This window comes from Lissotriton helveticus, chromosome 1_1, assembly GCF_964261635.1.
Source record: "Lissotriton helveticus chromosome 1_1, aLisHel1.1, whole genome shotgun sequence".
Taxonomy (NCBI): Eukaryota; Metazoa; Chordata; class Amphibia; order Caudata; family Salamandridae; genus Lissotriton; species Lissotriton helveticus.
Window position 1 is genome coordinate 1138722865 of NC_136057.1, and position 23418 is coordinate 1138746282.

The following is a 23418-nucleotide window of genomic DNA, read 5'->3' on the forward strand; positions in this document are numbered from 1 at the left end:
GAAACGATTGGGTACTACTTTGTGAATGGGACCAATCAAATTCAGCGGCACTGCTCATCTGCGTCACAATGATTGCAGTGGCTGCCTCAATGACAGACATGGTCTTGGGCTTAGGTTGGGTTTGTGCTGTTGATGCAGGAGTGCTGTTCCCATGTTCCTCCCTGGAGGCCGGTATGGCAGGCACACGTCTCACAAAAAAGGTTGTGTTTGGCACACCACTGGTGGAAAGCTGCTTCTTCTCACTGACCATTTTTTTGGAGCAACTTTCTTTGGGGCCAGCTCTCATTTGGCAGTGACACTAAGTTTCACACGTGGAACAGATTGTAGGACTGACATCACTGTACAGGCCTTCTGTTTGGTACTACTGCAGGTTATGTATCTCCTTCTCTTGTGCACCTAAAAGCAAGCAAGCAAGAAAAACATTTAGTGAAACATGGCATTGTTGCAGTTTGAATTAGTACAGACAAATGCAATATTAGTGTGGTTGGTTACTTAGGTAATAATAAATCGGCCACTTTAACCCCTTCCCTGCTGCCGTCGGCCATTGGGCGTCACGAGCACTACCTCGCTGGTGCTGCGAACGGCCGAGGCAGCCACGCCCACTCTTTAAAACCGCCGCACTGCCGCGAAAAAACGGCTGCGGCTAACGGGTTAAAGTCAAGCAAAATCCACCATACCATACAATTTAATTTCCAATCAGGATAACACAACATACAGATATAGCTCTTCGCTTCATGTCCATCTATTCTAAAGAAGACACCTATGGCCCTCAGGGAAGTTCATGGGTAAATGAAATAATAATCTTTAAAAGAATGAAGGTTAGTTTGCGCCTATGGCAGGCAATGTGGTCCAGGGGGAAATGGAATAATCATTAAAAAATGAATGATGCTCATGTGTTTGGAGTGCACCACAGCCCGGAGTACAGGAGGAAATTGAATTATACCTAAAAAAACTGAATGCTGTTGCATGGCTGTCCGTCTATGGTGGATCGATGGATCGAGGTAAACCCCCCCCCCAAAAAAAAAGCTATACATACATTTAAAAAATAACAATAATAAAAAATAAATACATTTAAAAAATCTGAAATAGAACATTAAAAAATCTCAAATAAAAAAATGTAAATATAAAAAATGTAAATAAAAACTTTTAATTACACTTTTAATTAAAACAAATCAATAATTGCTGATGTTTGTATGGGAGGATGAGAATAAACCTATTGTGAGGCAAGGAGGTGCAAAATAATAAATGCAAAAAAATGCATGTCATATAAACACAGTTCATCAAAATCATGTTCTAAATATACATATACTACAATGATCCTCAAGCATTTTATTAAACTAATATCACATACATCCATGCAAGCCTTTAGAAAAAGGCACACTGGCTTGATGCACCAAATGGCTGCCAACCACACGGTCAAATAACAACAGCAAGTAAGGAGGCATGGGGAATAAAGAACACATGCAACCATATGGCAACAACATACTGGCTGGATGCACAAATTTGGCCGCCAGCCATGTGGTCAAACAACAAAAACGAGCAAGGAGGCATGGAAAACAAATAACACATGCATGCCGATGGCAAAGACACACTGGCTGGATGCACAAAATGACCACCTGGTAAAAAAAAATAGCCACATGGACCCCACTCTTCTTGAAGCGTTTCTTCTACCAAGCAGGTTATTAGGTTTTGTTGCAAATGGCTTTTTTCCTAGGCATACATAAATATGGTGGAGAGAGGGGGTTCTCTACTGTTGAACTTCCAGCTTGATGCAATAGTGTACCTTGACCCTCCTTGGGGTTCTTTGACTGCTTCTATTGGGTTTTCTGAGTCCACCTATGGGCAAACCTTTGTTGTAGATCTTCGAGCTTCTGATACATTGGTCAGAGCCTTAGCCTGTGACTGAGATCTTGGCTTTCTTTTGTTGTGGTAGTAACTTGCTTCGTTTTTCATTTTCTTTGCTCTGTTATATTCTGTATATGCAAGATATGTAGGATTACACTGTCTTTGATATTTTTCTGATGGACGTTGTTGCAGAGGTAGTCTCTCTTAGTAGTTTGTCTTGTTTTGGCTACTTGTTTTGCTTTTCGGATCCTTGTGTGGTTTGACCTCCTTACTGGGTTTGTTGGGGGCTGTGTGGTTCCTTCTTTCCGAGATATGCTAATCGGGCTAGACTTGTGCTTAAGGGGTTGTTCACCCCATTTCTTGGTCTTCTTATCAAGCTATTGAATGCCACTGTCACCCGCCCTCCCCCGCGCTGGCCTTGTTGGACCTGATTGGGAGACCCCAACCTAAGGTCATTGGACTAGGGCAATAAAGCTCTGTATTTGATGCAGCCCCCACCCATGCTTGTTGGCTTTCTTATATTGAAAAATGTATAAAGCGCTTAAATGCCCTTAGATGCCTTGGCACTGGCATCCGTAAAAAGTGAAAAAAAAGATTTATATAAATTTTTTAAGTTGCTTCCTAAACTGCCAAAGTGTGGATGAAGCACTGAGGTGCAGGGGAAGCATATTCCACATTATAATGGTGACATCGGAAAGACCTGACAGAAATGTTGCAGCCTGGTTGAGCAATGTCTGAGACATTGCTCCCTTTTAGTGAGGCCCTCACTGATACCATGATAACTATTTGGTCAAAGCCCTGTTCCTGAACATCCATAAATAGGCAGGTGGCCAGGCATCACAGACCGGCTCTTGGTGATCCTGATTTTCCTACCAACTCTCCTACTTATTTTGAAGGGTGTCTCCCTGAGCTCTACTAATTTTTTCTTTAAACTCATCTGGATTCTATTTGGAAATCTCCAACTTTACAAGCATGTCTGATAAAAAGGCATTTTTCTCCCATGTAAGACCTGTGGCAGGAAAAGGGTTCATGTGGATGAACCACACAAAGACTGCATATTTTGCCCAGACCCCAACCATGAGGTAAGACAGTGCAAGATTTGTCCCACTTCCTGCTTAACACCTCTGCGGGGTAGAGAAGGGAGGTTGCTTCTATGGCTCCAGGTGACTAAACAACAGAAAACGTCTTTTGGTGAAGAGAACAATGGATCTTCTAGGCATCATCAAAGGTCCACATCCCAGGAGGATACCTCTGAGAGCGCAGGGAACATCTCAAGCCCTCCCATGTGAGTAAAAACTCAAAAGAGGAGAAAACTCTTAAATTCTCCTTGGAGCCTGCATTATCCTTACCTACCGTACATTCAAGTAAGAAAAAAACCCATCCTCAAGCCTGTTCCTCAGATCCTATGAGGCACAGAACTGATAAAAAACCTGTCATTGATGACATAATCGACGACACCGTGCTCGTCGACGACTAAAAGTTCCACTGTCTCATGGTCAGCACTGTCGGCAGCAGGAATAACAATGACTGTAACTATCACTGGTCCCATACCTTCGAAGAGGATCTCCGAGTCAAAGAGCCCATCGACGGTGAGCATACCTCTGATGATGGCGCAGTTGATGATGACAGTGCCAATGACTGCAATTCCATCAACTTAGACCCCGTCGACTAAGACCCTGTTGACTGCTGATGATGGCACTGTCGACGAGGGAATTTCCAGCATTGATGATTACAGTGCTGTCGACACCACCATCGACTATAGTAAATATTACTAAAGTGACAAAACCCTTTCTACTGCCAGAGGTAACTTAACTTAGTAAAGTCTCACCTTAATCTCCTCCGCATTTGTTAGACTTAGAAGACTCTGAGGATGATGGAGTATATTGTGTAGCTCATAGCCCGTCCGAGTTACATGTCAAGTGTCAGGAGGAAGATGATGATTACTGGGATTAGGAGCAATATTATCTGCCTTATATAGCCCTGCCACTTCGTTGCCAACATTATGGCTTCCTTCCAGATCCTCGAACTAGAGACATGTCACACCTGCCACCTTCTCTCATGCAGGACCTTCAGGCAATGCTGGCTGAATACAAACAGAGGTTTCCACCTCAGTGTGACCAACCAGAACCACCACTTCCTCAGTCAGAATCTCCAAGAACACCGACTTTACAACCGCTGGCAAAACTTAGGATCACACCTCGCCCACGAATAGTGGGTACACAGTCTAAATATCGAGTTTGTAATATCGACCTATAGAAATATCGAGTCTGGAATATCAAGGTCAAGAATATTGTTGGACAGAATATCGACCCTAAGATAAGTAATATCTAAAAAATTTATATCGATGTAAGTAATATCGAAGTCAGTAATATCGATACAAAATATATCGATGTTACTAATTTCGATGTTACTAATATCGATATTTGTATTATTGTTATGTATTTTATTATGTATTTAATATGTATGTGTTATATGTTTTTTGTTAAGTATTTTACTTGTTTTAAATTATATGTGTAGTATTTTTATATATTAATAATGTTATTTTAAGTAAATTTTATGTTTTAGTACTGGAGCGGGTTGTGGCTTTATAGGGGAATAGGGTGGGAAGTAATTTAGATATATTTAATTATTATTTTTTAGGAATTACAAATTAATTTTAATTAATTGGTATTGATAATAAATTCATTTTTATAATTAATTGGCAAATATTTTGATTGTTAATTAATTTTTTAATTGGTAATTAATGTTTGTAATTGGTAATTACTTTTTTTAATTGGTAAATTATGTTTGTAATTGGTAATTAATGTTTGTAATTGGTAATTATTTTTGAATTGATAATGTTTGTAATTGGTAATTAATCATTATTAATTGGTAATTATTTTTTTAATTGGTAATTCATTTTTTAATTGGTAATTAATGTTTGTAATTGGTAATTATTGTTTGTAATTGGTAATTACTTTTTTAAATGGGAAATTAATTTTTTTAATTGGTCAGTAATTTTTTTAATTGGATTTTTTTTAAATAATTGGTAATTAATGTTTTATAAAAAAGTCTTTTTTGGTTTAAAAAATAATGGTAATTAAAGTTTTTCAATTGCTAATCAATTTTTAATAGTAAATATGTTTTTTGTTTTGAAAAATATTTTGTTTAATATTTATTTGGTAACTAATATTAATTAATATTTTTGGTATTTATTGTTACTTTATTGTTAAATATTCAATTTTAATTATGTTTTTAATAATTATTATTGGGTATTTGTAAATGATGTTGATTTATCTAAAATTTAAATTATTAATTATTTTAAATACAAACATTATTTAAAAGTATGTTATATTTAATTTCTATCCTATCCAATGCTTTCCCTTCTGTTGCACTCTCTGGAGTGGGATAGTAATTTTTACCCCTACGCTATCCAACGTTTTCACTACTGTTTCACTCTCTGGAGTTGGAATAGTAATTTTTATCTACCCGCTATCCAACGCTTTCCCTACTGTTGCACTGGAGTGGGAATAGTAATGTTTACCCCTACGCTATTCAAAGCTTTCCCTACTGTTTATTTTTTAGGAGTGGGAATAGTAATTTTATATTCTATGATTTCCAATGTTTTCATTACTGTAGTTTTTTTTTATTTTAAATAGTAGTTTTATTTGTTTATCTATTTAATATGTTTTGTATTATTTTAGATAATGTAGTATTTAATTAATTTTAAATATTTTGAAAGAATATTTAATTTTTTTAATTTATTAAAATAATTATTTACTTTTTCTTCGTTATTATTGTATGTGTGTAGATGTATTTGTAATTTATAGTATTTATAAGTAATTAAAATAATTATTAAAAGTTATTATTAAGTATATATTATATATTGTATGTATATGTTTAATTAATGTTTTATTATTATATATGTATTATTTATTAATTTGAAACATTATTAAATATGTTTAACTATGTTTATTTTATTTATTAGTATTATTCACTTTATGTTACACATTTATTTTTAACAGGAAAAAAAACCTATATTTTTAACATCGATATTTTAGTTTAGATAATTTTGTACTTACCTTGTTGTAGATAGGATGTCGATATACTTGTCTTCGATATTCCAGCGTCGATGTTTCTTTAGGTCGATATTCCGTCAGTGATTCCTAATAGCGGCACCTCCTACAGTAGGTCCTTCTTCCTCAGATAAGGATATACAAATCCTGGATCTGCTACCACCGAATGATCCTTGGTATGAATACATTATCCTCACTACCTCTTCTCCTCCACATCACCCAGTGGACTCGCCTCCCAAAGACATCGGAGGGTTTCACAATTTAATGGAGAGGGCAACCACCAAGTTCCATCTGCCAATGAAGATTAAGCATGCAGACTGCTTCCTGTATGAATTCAAAGAGGAAACAAGAAAATCTATGCGCCATATTCCCATTATAGAGTAAATCTGGCAGGAGGGAGTGAAAATTATGAAAATGCAGGCAACAATATCACCAGTGCTCCTGAGGATTGACAAAGAATACAGGACTCCAGAGGATTCTCCGTCCTGCCTCACAGGTCATCCAAGACCGGATTCAGTCATTTCACAGGCAGCACAGAGGAGATCTAAGAATCCACCCACGCCCATCACATTTCCACCAGATAAGGAGGGACGCAAATTGGATATTATGGGGAAACGTCTTTCCAGCATGGCAGCAGTCACAGTTCAGGCTGCCCACATCCTAGCAGTCGTTGGCCAGTATGATTGTTAGATGTGGTCTGACCTGGCCTCTATGTTAGACTTCATCCCTGAAGATAGAAGGCAAGAAGCCAAAAAGATTCTATTGCAACTAATGACTGTGCAATGGACATAGTCAGCACAGGTTTTTGACAGCTAGCTGGCACTGCAATGTTGCTTCCGTAAGGATTGTTAACCACTTCCACGCTAATGACAAAGCCAGCTCGTCATGGGCGTTACCTATGCTGCGCTCATGACGAGCTGGCTTTGTCATGAACAAGCCTTTTTCTACTTCTTCAGCGCACAGCGGGAAAACGCGGTAGCGCTGTAGGAGTTAAAAGCCACAACGTTCTGGTCTGAGGTCCAAACAAAGATATTGGACATGGCTTTGATGGGGACTCTTTGTTTGGAAAACATATCGATGAGGCGCTTTTGACTATAAAAACTGACACAGCAAAAGCTTTAGGTACCCTGCAGTACAGGAAAATGCCATTCAGAGGAGACAGAAGACGCAGCTTCACTGCATACAGAGGTGGTTTTCACAGGGCCCAACAATATCAGGCCTATCAGCCGCAATACAGACAGGGTTATCAATCTCCTCAATACCGTCAGTCATCGACGGCTAGTTTGTCTCACCGGGGGGCCACAAGAGAACACCTACCCATTGCCGAGTTGCTGGCAGAAAGCAATGAACCAGACCGTGTACCAGCTTTCCATCCTCCTCATCCGTGGGTGCGTAAATGTCCAATTACTTGCAACAGTGAAATTAGATAACTACGGACCAGTGGGTATTTGATCTAGTCACCTGTGGTCATACCCTAGAGTTCACAAAGAGACCGCCACTACCCCACCCAGGGGAGCCCCTCCCCCTCGTCTTTACTTATTGCACAAAGAGGCCACGGTCATGCTTTCCAAAGAGTAATTGAAGAGGTCCCAGCACAACAAAGGGAACGAGGTTTCTACTCCTGTTTTTTGTTAATAAAAAAGAAATCAGTGGAGTGGAAACCAATACTGGAGCTCAGGGAACTGAACAAGTTCCTAAGGAAACAAACATTCAGGATGGTAACACTGGCTCTTATCCTGCATCGCCTCAACAGAGGGAGGAGACTTCATGACCTCCCTCGATTTGGAAGACTCATATTTCCACATCCCCATCCATCAAAAACCTTTTTTTTTAAAACAGATTTACGGTAGCTGGTACCCACTACCAATTCAAGGTCCTCCCTTTCTGCCTCAAAACTGCAACACAGAATGTTACCAAGTGCCTCCCTTCAATAGTTGCAGCTGTGCTTTCTCACGTTCACTAAGTATTCCCCTACTTGGACGACTGGTACAACAAGTTACCAAGACTACAGAAACTTGTCTTCAGCTGTTCTACAATCTAGGCTGAACAGTGAACCTAGGCAAATCATCATTTCTTCCCAGCCAGGTCATATCTTTTCTGGGCTCCAAGCTAGACACGGTCCAATGCAAAGCCTTTCTCTCAGACAAACGTCAAATCCGTCTACAGCAGTTGGCGCTGGTCATCTCAGGAAAACAGTCCGTTTCTGTTAGGAATTTCGAATCGCTTCTAAGCATGTGCCTGTTAGCAATAGACCTTGTGCCTTTGGCCAGGCTCAAGATGAGACATCTTCAGGAGGAGCTTCAACCTCAATGGCTGCAAACATCGGGATCCTTCGAGGACATGCTCGATGTGACTCCGGTCATGAAAGAAGCAATGCACTAGTGGTATCACAGGACTAATCTCTCAAATGCCAACTGTCTGTTTTTATGTATTTAAACTTTCAATAAAAGCTTTTGAAAATTAAAAAAAAAGAACGATCAGGCCCAAGTCATCCTTGTTGTTCCGGACTAGGCCAGGAGCATGTGGTACCCAGAACTTCAGGGCATGAGCATCAGTCCTCTATCACTTCTGGAGTATCTTCTGTCACAGCAAAAGGATAGGGACCTCCACCCAAATCTGTGCAATTTATACCTACATGTGTGACGATTGATGGGCAGCAATTGACTGCTTTTCATCTGCTACCTGAGGTGGTGGATGTCATCCTTGCAATCAGGCACCCTTCCAAGAAATTCATTTATGCAGGGCACAGGGGCCACTCTGTGGCATGGCTCTCGTAAAAATGTACCCTTTAGCAACAAAGTGGTTGAACATTCTTTTGTTTGCTTTATTTTTGGCCCAACAATGCCCTGCAGTGGACATTATTAAAGGTTATTTGTTGGCCCTTACATCTATCCTACATTTACCGGACCAACCGTCGCTGTTTAAACCTTATGATGGATGCTTCTAATCACAGAAATGTCACATAGCGAGTCTCCATAGATGCCATACTGGGTCCAGAAACTCTTACAATAGATTCTTCATGCCAGCAGGTAGTGCCATCGACTTCCACCCGCCCTCCAAACATGATGCTTCAGAGCCGCATTTAGGTTTAAGCTTTGCATGCAGAGGCCCGTTCCTGTTTTTCTGCACCTTTCAATACAATTCTGGATCTCTGCTCCTATCGATTTCAGTTTTTAATAAGATTGGGAGTTTCAAAAAACTGTACCAGTGTCTGGAAGGCAATATGATTCAAAATGTTTCCGGATTGTCACTAGCAGTGTTGGCTATAGACATGCATATGATATGGTCTGTCTTTGGTGTCTCAACACCAAACATGACTCCAAGTCCTGAGACAAATGCTCTGTGATCTGCCTGAAGGCTGTCAGGGATTGGAAAGCCAAACTCAATGTTGTCCTTGTCAGATAAGTAGAAGGCAAAGTTTGACACTCATGATTCAGGGAAAAGTCTTATAGACAGTAACTTCAACTTCCTCTTTGGATCCAATACTGACTGTAGAGCTAATACGTCTGAGTTCCCTGGGCCATAATCAGCTCTGCAGTAGATTGCAGCCTTCAAGAAGGCTTGGCTGCAGCTCTTCAATTTCATTCCAGCTCTCTCTGGTGTACCTTCAAGCCACAGAGATGCATCAAGGTCCTCAGTCAAATATCCACTGGTGAGCCCACCCTTGGTGCCAGCTGCCACCGTGTAAAATCCACCCATTCCGCCAATGGTGCCGGGACACGCCTTGACTTGTTTGCTGCATGCCTTGTCATATGATATCCCAATGACACTAAAGCTGGCTGCAGTGACATCAGTTCTGGGTCCAGTTTCAATGCCAACCTTGACTTACAGCCCTTCTTCAGCGAGAGTTCAACCTATGTTATGTTACACCAGTATAAAAGTGGAGCCTCAGATTGAGGAGGGATCTCCTCTGGTTCCTCTTCCCTGAATACAGTATCTTAGGAGGATGAAAAACATTTTTAGATGCTATTCAACACGGATTATTTGCTCTCTCCTCATTATACTGATGTTGATCTATACCTTGATTTTTTTAAATGCCAGTGACCTGGATGCTTTGCCTGAATCTTCTTTGGATTTGCCTCTGGGGCTGCTAACTGAGGAAAATGCCTATTTTGCTTTAGTGATTTGGAGAACATCATAAGTTTTGATGCAGCCATTTCTGACTGAGGAATTTAAGAGTAACATACTAACAGTGACACTTCAACTTGGATCTTCTACTTCTGAGCCCCTGTTATCATACAGTGCAGCTTTGATGCACCCAATGTTAGCAGACTGATCAAAACCCTTTTCAGCACTCTAGGTGAGTCACCCCATAGCTAGGCACCATAGTGCAGTACTTGGGGACCTGACATTATTTACACAGTGCACTACACCTGGGAGTCTTGTGGTACAAACCCTAACTTGTAAGGTCGAACCAAACTCTTTTAGGACCACTACATCAGAAAAAGTGTCTAAGCATATTGATGCAGTGCACCTGAACGTTTTCTCTTCAGGCAATCTAGAACTATTCTCTTTGAACTTTTGTTGATTCCTGATCCACTATTGTCACACTTTGTCAAACATGGCACATGACTATTTCCACACTGCTGGCATGTCTACTTAACTCCTTTGCTCAAACAGTTCAGGTTGGTAGGGATGATGTCAGGCAGGTCTTGCATTCTGGCTTGCTCACCACCAGCTTGGTTGCCCATGCAATGGAGACCAACATCATCATCATCATCATCAGTTAATTTGCACTCTAGATGCGTTTCACCAGATTTCCTGAGGATGTCCAAATTTCCATGATGAACATGCATTTTGGCAGGGCTAGATTTCTTTGCGAAAAACCTGATTCTGCCTGGAAACATTTTAAGAATAGCTGAGTAACAGTGTGCTCACCGGGGTTGTCTTTCTCTCCCCCCAATTCTAACAGCAGTGCAGGAAGTTGAGGGGCTACTCAAGGACCTTGCCTTTCAACAGTGAAAGCTGTGACATGTTAATCCAGCAACCCATGAAGACCTTTTTGGGGCGCTAGGGACTGAGGAGGTACCAGGAGTCAGGGGCAGCTCTTGTATTCCCCAGGTTTTAGCTTGGCCTTATACAGACGTCTGTGCCTGTTTAGATGCGAGATTCAGCTTTGCCTACCAGAAAGTTGTTTGAATATGTCAAACCAGTGGGTCTTTCAAATTGTCCAAGCTGGCCGTGCCATTCCCTTTCTGGGCACCCCTGTTCAAGATCCCCCTGGTTTCACATTGATTGAATGGCCTTATCCGATTAAGGGAGTTACTGATGTTGTTTGCCAATTTTTTGATTGAAATAGCACCTAAGCAGGACGCAGGACGGGTTGCTACTCACGGTTCTTCCTGGTACCTTCTTCCTGGTACCTTAGATGGATGAAGTACTGAGGCTAATTCTAGACCTCAGGATGATGAACTCAGTCCTCAGAAAGGTGTTTACGAAGGTGATGTTGGTGGTTACTGCCCATCATCCCAGGTTAGATATATATATATCTAACCTAGGAAGATGGGCAGTATATATATATATATATTTATATATTTATATATATATATATATATATATATATATATATATATATATATATATTTATATTTATATATATTTATATTTATATATATATATTTATATATATATATATATATATATGCTGATTATTCTGTTCTCGTGACTTCATTCACTCCGGACAAACGGACGCAGACCCAAAATTCGGTGCAATACTTATTTAATTATAATAACGCCCTGCACCACCACCATATATGTATATTTCTGTACTTCGATGACGGTCTGTTGAAAAGGAGCCTTACTCAACTTGTGTCCTATCACCTACAGAGCACAACATTGTTGTCTACTATGGGGTTTTTCCTCAACAATTCACAATCCCATCTGCAACCTTAATAATGGCTTCACTGGAGCCATTCAGGACATGGTCACCCTGAAGGCTTTATCATGTCCGTTGCAAATTCAGTATATTTAAGCAATGATTCCAATATTTCCATCAAGACTTACTTTTCCAGCCCTAGACTCCTTGATTGACTACCATCATGCAGGCTGCTGATGCCTCAAGCTCAGAGGCACATACGGGTCCTTCAAAACAATCTCTGTTTGCAGTGAGCCGAACTTCAGTGAAGCCTCTTAGACTAGATCCATATCTCTGATGAGGCTGTGGGCGACATTCAGTGGTAGACGACTGACACCAGTCTATTGAGTGACAGGCCTTTCTCCTTACCCCTTCTGGAAGTCACAGTAGTGACCATTGCATTATCTCTGGCTTCTGGTTGGAGAGGTAGCTGGAAAATAGAGACCATAGGTCTTTGGTCGTAGTGAAGCTGCATGCCATCTGTCAAGCTTTTAAGGCCTTTTTACATTCCACCATCGGCTATTCGATCCAGCTGCTGAAGAACAGCATGACCACCATGTGGTACTGCAAAATGCGGCATAGGGCGGGGGTGATGTGCACTTAGTCCAGAGGTTTTAAAGTTGTTGCGCAGGCTGGCACTTCACTGGATCCCTGACGGTCAGTCATCTAGTGTGATCCCTCAACACCAGAGCAGACACGCTCAACAGGTGTCCTCTCACTGACCACAAGTGGTATCTACACCCAGATGTGGTACAAGGCTGCTTCACCTAGTAAGGAGCCCCCTTCATGGATGTGTTTGATACCCCCGAAAAAGCTCCGTATCAAGCATTTTGTGCTCTAGCACTCCCCCTCAGGCTCTCTAGGAGACACGTCCCGCCATTGGTGAGACTCCGGCCTGCAATGCACGTTTCCACCTCTGCCGCTGATCCCTCGAGTCCTAGCACAGACTCTTCTGGTAGCCCCAGATCGGACCCTGTTTTGCATTTCTCCATGGGAAGATGTGCCGTCCTTGCAGCAGGGCAGGGTACTAAACTCAAGCCTTCACAATCTACACCTTCATAGGTGGAAATTGTGCAGAACCAGCTAAAGGCTTTCAAACATCCATTGGATATCGGGGATGTCATTTTAGCTGCCCACCGTTCTTACACCAACTTCATGAACTCAGACCGTTGAACTCGATTTGTTGACTTGTGTGAGAAGCAGTAGATTGACCCCATACATTCCAATGTGTCTGTTATTTTATTCGCGTTGGCACAGCTAAATTACTCATCACAGCCTTAGTTTGTTTGCCTGCTCAAATCATATTTCATGATTATTATTTTTTTAAAGGCTATCCAGGTATGTTCCCTCCTGCTCCCTTTATTTTTCAACAGAAGGACCTTAATTTGATGTTAACATTTCTGATATGTGCACCCTCCGAGCGCCTTTGGGGCATTTGTTGATTTTGAAAGTGTTTTATTGCACTCCCATCTGTGGATCATGCCAGTGAGCTTCAGCCTCTTTAACTGTAGCCTCAATGTGCTACTTTTTTTCCTGAACATATGATATAGGACCCTTGCATCCTTTCTCCCAAAAGTGGTATTACCTTTACATAAGTTGCAGTCCATGACGCTCTCCTTGTTCTTGATCAGAACCTCCACTGCACTAGTTTTACCCATGCAGCACCATGTTATGTCTGCAGGTGCTGAAGAGTCATGACTGAGGCCGATGTTGCCATCTGCCGGCACGCAGGAGCTATTGCAAGAGTTTCTGGAGCCAGTCCATCGCCTCTGGAGATTCAGGAGTAGGGGGTTAAAAAAAGATAAAGAAAGTTACTGAAGGTAAGTAACTTTTTCATCTTTCTCACAACTCCTTCATTATTTGTAGAGCCTCTGAATAACCTGGAATGTAGTAAATCCAGAGAGATAGCTAGTTGAACAATTCTTGTTTCTGTATTTACAAAGCAATATACACTGTCCCATCTGTTGTCTTTCTGTAGGGGCTTTAAGGATGTGACAACTGCACAGTTAATGTTGAGACGAGCTCAGAAGATGAAATCAAAGCAAGTAAGAAGTCGAAAATTACTAGGTGAGAAATTCAGGCATACAATCATGATTATGTATGTTATTAGTTTATATATAAGCAAATTATTCCTGTGAGGCTGTTATCTGACGTTCACGCATCAACAGACCTGCCAACTTAAAACATTTCACAGTGTGAGAAGGGGGCGTGGTCATGAAAGGGGCAGGGCCTCGTGTTCAGAACTGCTTCTGGACAGGCACCTCTTCACCCTCCAACCTCGATTGCTCCTTACTCCAAAAAACACAAACAAACAAAAAAGAACATATACAAAAGCTTGCCAAGGTTGCTGCCGCCAATGTCCTGGGAGTTTTCACACTCCTTAATTTGCATTGCTGCTCAGAGCCTCCACAAACAGCTGAAAAGCCACCATTGTGCAGTGGTTTCCATCTGTTTCCATCTCACCGTGTAATATTGGCGCCTCACCGGGTGACGATGTGAGAAGACCCTGCATCGTGTTGCAGGGCTGCAACTATGTGAAGTTACAAACTGAAAAAGACGAAACAAAAGGAGTCAGCTGTGTTAAGTAAGCTAATGCTTCTATTCGAATCAAGCACTAGCAAAATAATTATGTATGTTTATAAGCGAAAGTACTTCTGTATAAATTGTTTGCATTTGTGGGTCTGTGGATAAATCCATTGTTGACGCTGAGAATGATTCAGTGGAGGAATGAGTAGATGGTACATGGGTGCATGAATTGATGGAGGATTCAGTGATTGAGTGCGATGGAAAGGTGAGGCAGTACATGGATGGAAGTTTGACTGAGTGCCTGGATTGATGACTAGATGAATTGTATGGATGGGTTAATCGTTATATGAAAGATGGAAGAGCAAAACGCAATGTGTGGTGGCAGTGTGTGGGGGTAAGAATAGGTTTGTGAAGCTGCAGCAATGGCAGTAGCAGTGTGTGCAAAAAAGAAGTATATGAAGTAGTAGATTGACTCAATGCATAGATGTGATATTGAGTGTGTGGATGGATGCTAAGTGAGTGCATGGGAATGGATGAATAGGCTAGGGTTCTCTAACGAGTAGCTCGGAAGGTACTGGTAGCTCTCTAGCTACATGAGAGTAGCTCTCCTATGTTTAGCCCAACCTAGTAAATCAAAAGCTTTTATTTGGTTAAATTAGGTATGTTTCCACAATTGACAGGGATCTATTTAGCAGTAAGATGTGTGTGTTAGAAATTGAGTCTTTAGTTGGCAGCGGTTTGCACCCTGTACAAGTAGGGGCCCTCACTCTAGTCAGGGTAAGGGAGTCACACAGCTAAGATAACCCCTGCTCACCCTCTTAGTAGCTTGATATGAGCAGTCAGGCTTATCTCAGAGGCAATGTGTAAAGTATTTGTACACACACACACACACACAAACACGCACACAAACACACACACACACACACACGCGGAAAGCCGAGAGCAAGGACACAATTCTTAAAGATTACTTTTAACATTGTGATTATGAAAAACCTGTGATTTTATGCAATTTTTAAAGATTACTTTTAACAATTGTGAGTGTGATAACCTGTGATTTTATAATCTCTTACTGCTCGCTTCCCTGGTGATTGCCTCCCCGCGCAGCCGAGTCAGGCGCTGAAGCGGGTGGAAGGACAAACGCCGTGACCCCCCGGGCAACGCCCACTGATCTAGGCCACGCCCCTCCCCTCGCTACATATAGGCGCGCTTTGGTGACCGGCGCTTGTATGGGACAGAGCTCTTGAGGCGGAAAGCCGAGAGCAAGGACACAATTCTTAAAGATTACTTTTAACATTGTGATTATGAAAAACCTGTGATTTTATGCAATTTTTAAAGATTACTTTTAACAATTGTGAGTGTGATAACCTGTGATTTTATAATCTCTTACTGCTCGCTTCCCTGGTGATTGCCTCCCCGCGCAGCCGAGTCAGGCGCTGAAGCGGGTGGAAGGACAAACGCCGTGACCCCCCGGGCAACGCCCACTGATCTAGGCCACGCCCCTCCCCTCGCTACATATAGGCGCGCTTTGGTGACCGGCGCTTGTATGGGACAGAGCTCTTGAGGCGGAAAGCCGAGAGCAAGGACACAATTCTTAAAGATTACTTTTAACATTGTGATTATGAAAAACCTGTGATTTTATGCAATTTTTAAAGATTACTTTTAACAATTGTGAGTGTGATAACCTGTGATTTTATAATCTCTTACTGCTCGCTTCCCTGGTGATTGCCTCCCCGCGCAGCCGAGTCAGGCGCTGAAGCGGGTGGAAGGACAAACGCCGTGACCCCCCGGGCAACGCCCACTGATCTAGGCCACACCCTCCCCCCTCCGGCATTTAAGAATGTGTTGCTCACGGAGGCGCAGCGGACGGGCGCAGCGGGCGCGCCGGCGGTGCGCCGAAGGCGTGCCAAAGGCAAGCCCGTCTGCGCCCGTCCGCGACCACACGGGACCAGGGGCCACAACCCCTGCCCCTCTTCCCACCCGGGTCAGGACATATAGCCCGGCGGCCATTAGAAACATAAGGAACTCCAGCACCGCCCAATGTTCTCTGTCCTACCTCCCATCTGAACTTCCCACTCGCTGCCCCGGCTGTAATCACTCCTTTGACACCACCGCCCCGTTAGCCGCGTCCCAGGAATATCATATGTTTTTGTTAAATTGCCGCTCCTTGCCACGGCACAGCACTCAAATGTACCTACTATTAGAAGAATATAATCCGGATGTTATCTTCCTGACAGAGACATGGCTCATGCCTCACTCAGAGCCAGATATTGTCTTAGCCCTACCCCCCGGGTTTCAGATTCACAGACTAGACCGGGCCAAGGGGAGAGGTGGAGGCCTGGCGATTATTCTAAAAGATAAGTATCGCTGTCGCACCACTGCCGAACCTATTCCTGAGTGCGAGAGTCTAGCATTCTGCATAGACTTCACTGCGAACAGCTCCTTCTCTGGCACCTTGATATATCGCCCCCCAGACCCAGGGAAGCTGTTTCACAGATCCCTCCCGGGTATCATTGCTAATCGAATTCTAACCTCAGCCAACTACACGGTCCTAGGAGATCTTAATTTCCATTTCAACTCCCCCACAGATCTTACCGCTGGGGAATTAACTGAGGACCTAGCAGCCCTACAGCTGATCCAGCTGGTTGGAGCCCCCACCCATGAAAAGGGCAACCTCCTTGACCCGATATTCAGTAACAGTATTGAGTTAATGGTAGGACAACCCACTTGCCTTCCACTTCTTGGTTCCACTTACCTGGTCTACCTCCAAGCCCCCTCCTTCGGCCCCCCAACCTACAACCAAAAGAAATTGGAAAAGACTTCCCATAGAACCATGGAATAACCAACCTAGAATGCTCTCGCCCACCACCCTGCACAGACCCCAACCAAGCAAATATAAATGATGAGGGTTGGATCAGGGAGTCACTGGACACGATCCTCCCTCTACGGAAGACCACTCCTGCAAGGTCGCTTAAATCTGCACCCTGGTTTTCAGACTCCCTAAGAGATCTAAAGCGCCTCTGCAGGAAGAAAGAGAGAGTATGGCGACTGGATTTTCTTCCTGAAAAAAAATCCCAATATAAACAGGCAATCAAGGCCTATAGAAATGGGGCCAGAGCGGCCCAGGCATCTTACTTTGCAGACCAAATAATGGCAGCTAAATCAAAACCTAAAGAAATTTTCCACCTAGTCAAAAAATGTATTACTCTAAATACTGCTCCCCCTGTTACAAAAACGCGAGAACAATGTAACAAACTCGCAGACTTCTTCCACAACAAAGTCACTCAGATCTACTCGTCCTTCTCGACAGTAGCCAACAATTTGGAAACATCCAATTATACTTCTCCGAGCAACCCCCCCCCCCAGGACAGCCAACTCTGGAAGGTTTCCCCCCTTTAAACCTGGATACACTGTACCAACTAGCACGTCAAGTCAAATCCGGCTCTCCCCTTGACCCTGCCCCTCCAGAGATATTGCTCCAGGCAAGCCAAGCCACTCTCCCAGTGGTGCTAGACCTCCTTAACTCCTCCATATCCTCTTGTACAGTACCTACCGGATGGAAGAAAGCCATGGTACGGGCACTACTCAAAAAACCTACTCTCAACCCAGAAGAACATTCCAGCTACCGCCCAATTTCATTACTGCCCTGGGTGAGTAAGGTGCTGGAGAAGCACATAAACACCCACCTTGTACAATTTCTGGAAAACAACTCACTACTTGACCCAACCCTGACAGGCTTCAGGCCCAAGCACGGCACTCAAACTGCCCTGCTTGCGGTCACCGAAGAGTCGAGAAAGATACTGGATCAGGGAGGATCAGTGGCAGTGATCCTCCTTGATCTAAGTGCGGCCTTCGACACGGTCAGTTATGCCACCTTGCTGAACCGTCTGAGTAACATCGGTGTCACAGGGGATGCTCTAAGATGGCTTGACTCATTTTTGAGCAACAGATCCTTTCAGATCTTCGACGGGGACATAATATCAGCGAGTAAACCCCTGAGCTGCGGGGTACCGCAGGGCTCTTCATTGAGCCCTGCGCTGTTCAATGTATACATGAAGCCACTGGCTGGGATCGTCGAACCCTACGGCATAAAAATTGTGTCGTATGCTGACGATACCCAGCTGGTGGTGTCAGTGACTCAAGAGGGTACCAGACATACGTCAGGCACTTTGACTAACTGCTTGGAGGACATCAAGAACTGGATGACTTGCTCCTCCTTAAAACTCAACGGAGATAAAACCGAGCTTTTGCTCCTAGGTCCAGTATCACCATTGTCATTCACCCCCCTATGGCCTTCGTGCCTGGGTACCCCTCCCACCCCCAAAGAAAGCGTAAAAAGCCTAGGAGTATGGCTTGACAACAAACTCTCCTTTTCCACTCAGGCCACCAAACTATCCGCCATCTGTTTTGGCCTATTAAGAACACTAAGGAAAATTCTTCACCTCCTCCCAATGGAAGCCTAACAAGTGGCAGTACAGGGACTAATACAGTCCCGGCTGGACTCGAACAATGCCCTGTATGTTGGAGCCCCCGAGAAAACCCTGCGTAAGCTACAAGTGGTGCAGAACAGTGCAGCCCGCGCCCTGCTGCAGATCCCTCGGACACAGTCTGCCAGACCCGCATTACATAGCTTACACTGGCTCCCAGTGAAACAGAGAGTGGCATTCAAGGCACTGTGCATTGCCCACCGGGCCTTCTGGAGGACTGGTCCAGCCATCACCGATAAATTCGTTACCCAATACCATCCGAAAAGAAACCTCCGGTCCACGGAGGCCTTTTTGGCCGTAGTACCTAGAGTAAGGAGAGCCAGGACCGGAGGAAGGCTGTTTTCCTTAAACACCTCTAAGATGTGGAATTTACTACCACTACATCTCCGGACTAATTCCAACTTACTCTCGTTCCGCAAACAATTGAAAACCTACCTATTTGCGAAGTCCACCGAAATCTAACCTTCCGTCACTCCCAGTTCTGTCTCCATACCTCAGCGCTTGGACGCCCATCGGGCAGCAATCGCGCTATATAAATAACAATACAAATAACAATACAATACACACACACACACACACAGTAACACAGTGAAAACACTACAAAATGGGTCCACACCAGTTTAGGCTAAATAGCAAATATTTATCTGAATAAAACAAGACCAAAACAAAACAACTTCCAACATACACAAGTCAAAATATCACTTTTTAAAAGATTAACCAAGTTTAGTCCATAGAAATCAATGGATGCGTTTGCTTTAGCACAAAGTACCTTACATGTGGCAAAAATCAAAGACAGCGCAAGGCGCAGGGGAGGTGAGGCACCGGAAAGGCAAAGCAGTGAATTGATTTCTTACTACACAGGGGAGGTGATTCAGAAAAGGGGGTGGTGATGGACAGAGCATCTGAATTAAGCAGAACACTCCTACCCAGTCAAAGGATCAGGGCTTGATCCATCACCGTTTTTTAGCTCACTGCACCATCCCAGTTCAGAACCTGGCTACATGCAAATTAGTCTGTCCCTGGCCCAGTGCATCATGGGAACAGGGCAGACCAAACTACCAAGCCAATTCTTTACTGGAAAGGAAACAAGCTTCCGGGGACCGGTTTCTGGCATTACAGCCGTCTTCGGCCCGGCTTGCTTGAATCCTGATGGTGCAGTGAGCAAGGGACTCATGTCTGAGCATACCCTTCCACTCCTATAGTGGCCAAAACGATTCAGAAAAGGGGGTGGTGATGGACAGAGCATCTGAATTAAGCAGAACACTCCTACCCAGTCAAAAGATCAGGGCTTGATCCATCACCGTTTTTTAGCTCACTGCACCATCCCAGTTCAGAACCTGGCAACATGCAAATTAGTCTGACCCTGGCCCAGTGCATCATGGGAACAGGGCAGACCAAACTACCAAGCCAATTCTTTACTGGAAAGAATCACTGCACCATAGGATTCAAGCAAGCCGGGCCGAAGACGGCTGTAATGCCAGAAACCGGTCCCCGGAAGCTTGTTTCCTTTCCAGTAAAGAATTGGCTTGGTAGTTTGGTCTGCCCTGTTCCCATGATGCACTGGGCCAGGGTCAGACTAATTTGCATGTAGCCAGGTTCTGAACTGGGATGGTGCAGTGAGCTAAAAAACGGTGATGGATCAAGCCCTGATCTTTTGACTGGGTAGGAGTGTTCTGCTTAATTCAGATACTCTTTCCATCACCACCCTCTTTTGAATCGTTTTGGCCACCATAAGTGTGGAAGGGTATGCTCAGATGTGAGTCCCTTGCTCACTGCACCATCAGGATTCAAGCAAGCCGGGCCGAAGACGGCTGTAATGCCAGAAACCGGTCCCCGGAAGCTTGTTTCCTTTCCAGTAAAGAATTGGCTTGGTAGTTTGGTCTGCCCTGTTCCCATGATGCACTGGGCCAGGGTCAGACTAATTTGCATGTAGCCAGGTTCTGAACTGGGATGGTGCAGTGAGCTAAAAAACGGTGATGGATCAAGCCCTGATCTTCTGACTGGGTAGGAGTGTTCTGCTTAGTTCAGATACTCTGTCAATCACCACCCCCTTTTGAATCGTTTTGGCCACCATAAGTGTGGAAGGGTATGCTCAGATGTGAGTCCCTTGCTCACTGCACCATCAGGATTCAAGCAAGCCCGGCCGAAGACGGCTGTAATGCCAGAAACCGGTCCCCGGAAGCTTGTTTCCTTTCCAGTAAAGAATTGGCTTGGTAGTTTGGTCTGCCCTGTTCCCATGATGCACTGGGCTAGGGTCAGACTAATTTGCATGTAGCCAGGTTCTGAACTGGGATGGTGCAGTGAGCTAAAAAACGGTGATGGATCAAGCCCTGATCTTTTGACTGGGTAGGAGTGTTCTGCTTAATTCAGATACTCTGTCCATCACCACCCCCTTTTGAATCACACAGCGGAGGTGATGCATAGGTTCCTTATTGGCAGGGGAGGTAAGGCCTTGGTTCCTTACTGCTAGGCAAAGGAGGTGATGCGTTGGTTCCTTACTGGCAGGGGAGGTGATGTGTCGGTTTCCAGACACACAGCCTCAGTTCTTACTGCAGCGTTGATAAAGAATTGGTGCCCAGGGATGATGCATTGAAAATCCAGATGCGTTGCGTAGATGCGATAGTGGTGAAGCAGACACTGCCTTGATTTCCTAGCCGGGAAGCAGGCAATGCATCCATTCCACAGCCACAAAGCAGGTGCTATGTCTGTGTTGGAACGGGTGTCACAGACGTCAGTGACCTGGTGCTCAGGATTCACACTGCAGTGATTTTTCGCCCGCAGTGCTAAGTCACGCTGGGGCCTGTGGTGAAAGCCTTGGTCTGTGCGTCGAGTGGAAACCACACATCTGAAAGAGACTATTAGTTATGGATTCCTTACCTTAGAATTACTCCCAGGCTTCAGACTGGATCCGGATAATTTTTCTTCAGCAGTACCCCTGCACGTCGGTAGGTGGCGTCAGTTGACTCCGCGTTCGTCATTGGCGTTGTGATCTTGGAATAACATCGCTATATCTACTTAGACGCTGCCCCTGCGCGCTGATGTCAGTTCTTTCTTTTTCCGCGCCAGCCAGCGCAGATCTGGAGAGAGAGTGGTACACTTAGGTCCATATGTATCAACATTCCGTTTTGCGATTCCTAAATAGCGATTTTTAAGGAATCGCTATTTAGAAATCGCAAAATGGTATGTATGTAGGAAATCGCTTCTTTTTAGCGATTCCTTAATTGTGATTAGCAAATTGCTAATCGCAATTAAGGAATAATTTCCCATTCATTTCTATGGGCCAGGAGGCCCATAGGAATGAAGGGGAAATTTGCGATTCGCAATTTGCTAATCGCAAATTGAGAATATTTTCAAGGGTGCAGGGGTGTCTCAAGAACACCCTGCTGCACCCCTGAAAATGACATGTGTGCGCATATGGCGCACATACATGCCCTAAGGGCATGTATGAGCGTCACATGGCACCTTTTGATGTTTAAAAAAATGCTTTTGTTAAAAGGATTCGCAACTTACCACCAACTAGAAGTTGGTGGTAATTTGCGTTTCCTTAATGGCATTTTGGAATGTTTTTTTCCTTGATACATTGCATTTAAGGAATCGCAAAATTTGCAATTCCTTAAATGCAATCGCAAAATAAGGAATGGCAAATTTAGCGATTCCTTATTTTGCACCAAAAATGTTTCATACATACCATTTAGCGAAAATGGGTTCGCAAACGCCGGAATTCTGCAAATTTCGGCGTTTGCGAACCCATTTTGCTTTGATACATATGGCCCCATGTCTTTTTTTACTAGAATTTTTTTGACTTTTGTTGACTTCTTTATTCGAGTCGTTCAACTCCTGGTGCAAGGGATGTTACAACGATGGACCAGCTTCTAACCTTGTGACTCCTGTCACAAGTTGATGTCGGTCACGGACCAACATCTCGTGTGCCTCTGGTGTTTGGAGCGCAACCATGACCCGAAGTCGTGCTCCAACTGCCTGGCAATGAACCCAAAGTATTTGCGGGAGCAGTCCCGAAAGTTTCTCGAGGCCCGGCAGTCAGCTCGAGGTCCTAGTCAAGAGGGAGGTCGCGGGACCAGTCGCGGAGTCACCACCATCACTCGTCTTTGAAGTCTTTGTCTTGGGGTAAGTCGAAGCACAATAATAAGGCGAAGAAGCACCGTCGCTCTTCGCCTTCTACCCCTCCGTCGGCAGACACAACACGGGTTGCGGAAGTTAGTTGTACAACTCCACTCGCAGAGCCTGTTGGGTCGGCTCCAAGCTTCCCTCCCTTCCCGGGAGCCAGAGCGACCCCAGCCGTACTATGTAGCCTTTACGAAGCCCTCCCCTCCATCTTTGGGCAGCCCGACTCCGCTGGTGCGCCTTCGGGCCCCACGGACTTGGCTGGGGGTTCTAGGCCTTCGATGCTGGCGGCTTCGGCTCCGGCACCGCAGAGCCACCATAGATTCAGGCCTCAATCCAGATCAGCAGCGGTCGACCTTACAACACCTCCTCTGGCGCCAAATCCATTGGCAGCACTTCCGCCCCCTCTGATGCCGGATGTGTCCCCTGCCGACATTGACCCTTACCTCCACCTCGATATGGACACGGAGCCGGACCGGCGTCGACTGGCGCTAGTACTGGCACCGACCGGTACTTTTGTGCCTCAGTTCAA

The 23418-nt window shown here is 44.1% G+C and overlaps 1 protein-coding gene across 1 annotated transcript in view; it reads left to right on the forward strand.

Annotated features, from left to right (window-relative positions):
- LRRIQ1 (leucine rich repeats and IQ motif containing 1) overlaps positions 1–23418 on the forward strand; it is a 1358071-nt gene that overhangs the window by 962625 nt on the left and 372028 nt on the right. Inside the window, exon 21 of the mRNA XM_078678880.1 lies at positions 13733–13821. Within this exon, the coding sequence (XP_078535006.1) occupies positions 13733–13821 (89 nt within the window). The remainder of the gene's footprint in view (positions 1–13732; positions 13822–23418) is intronic.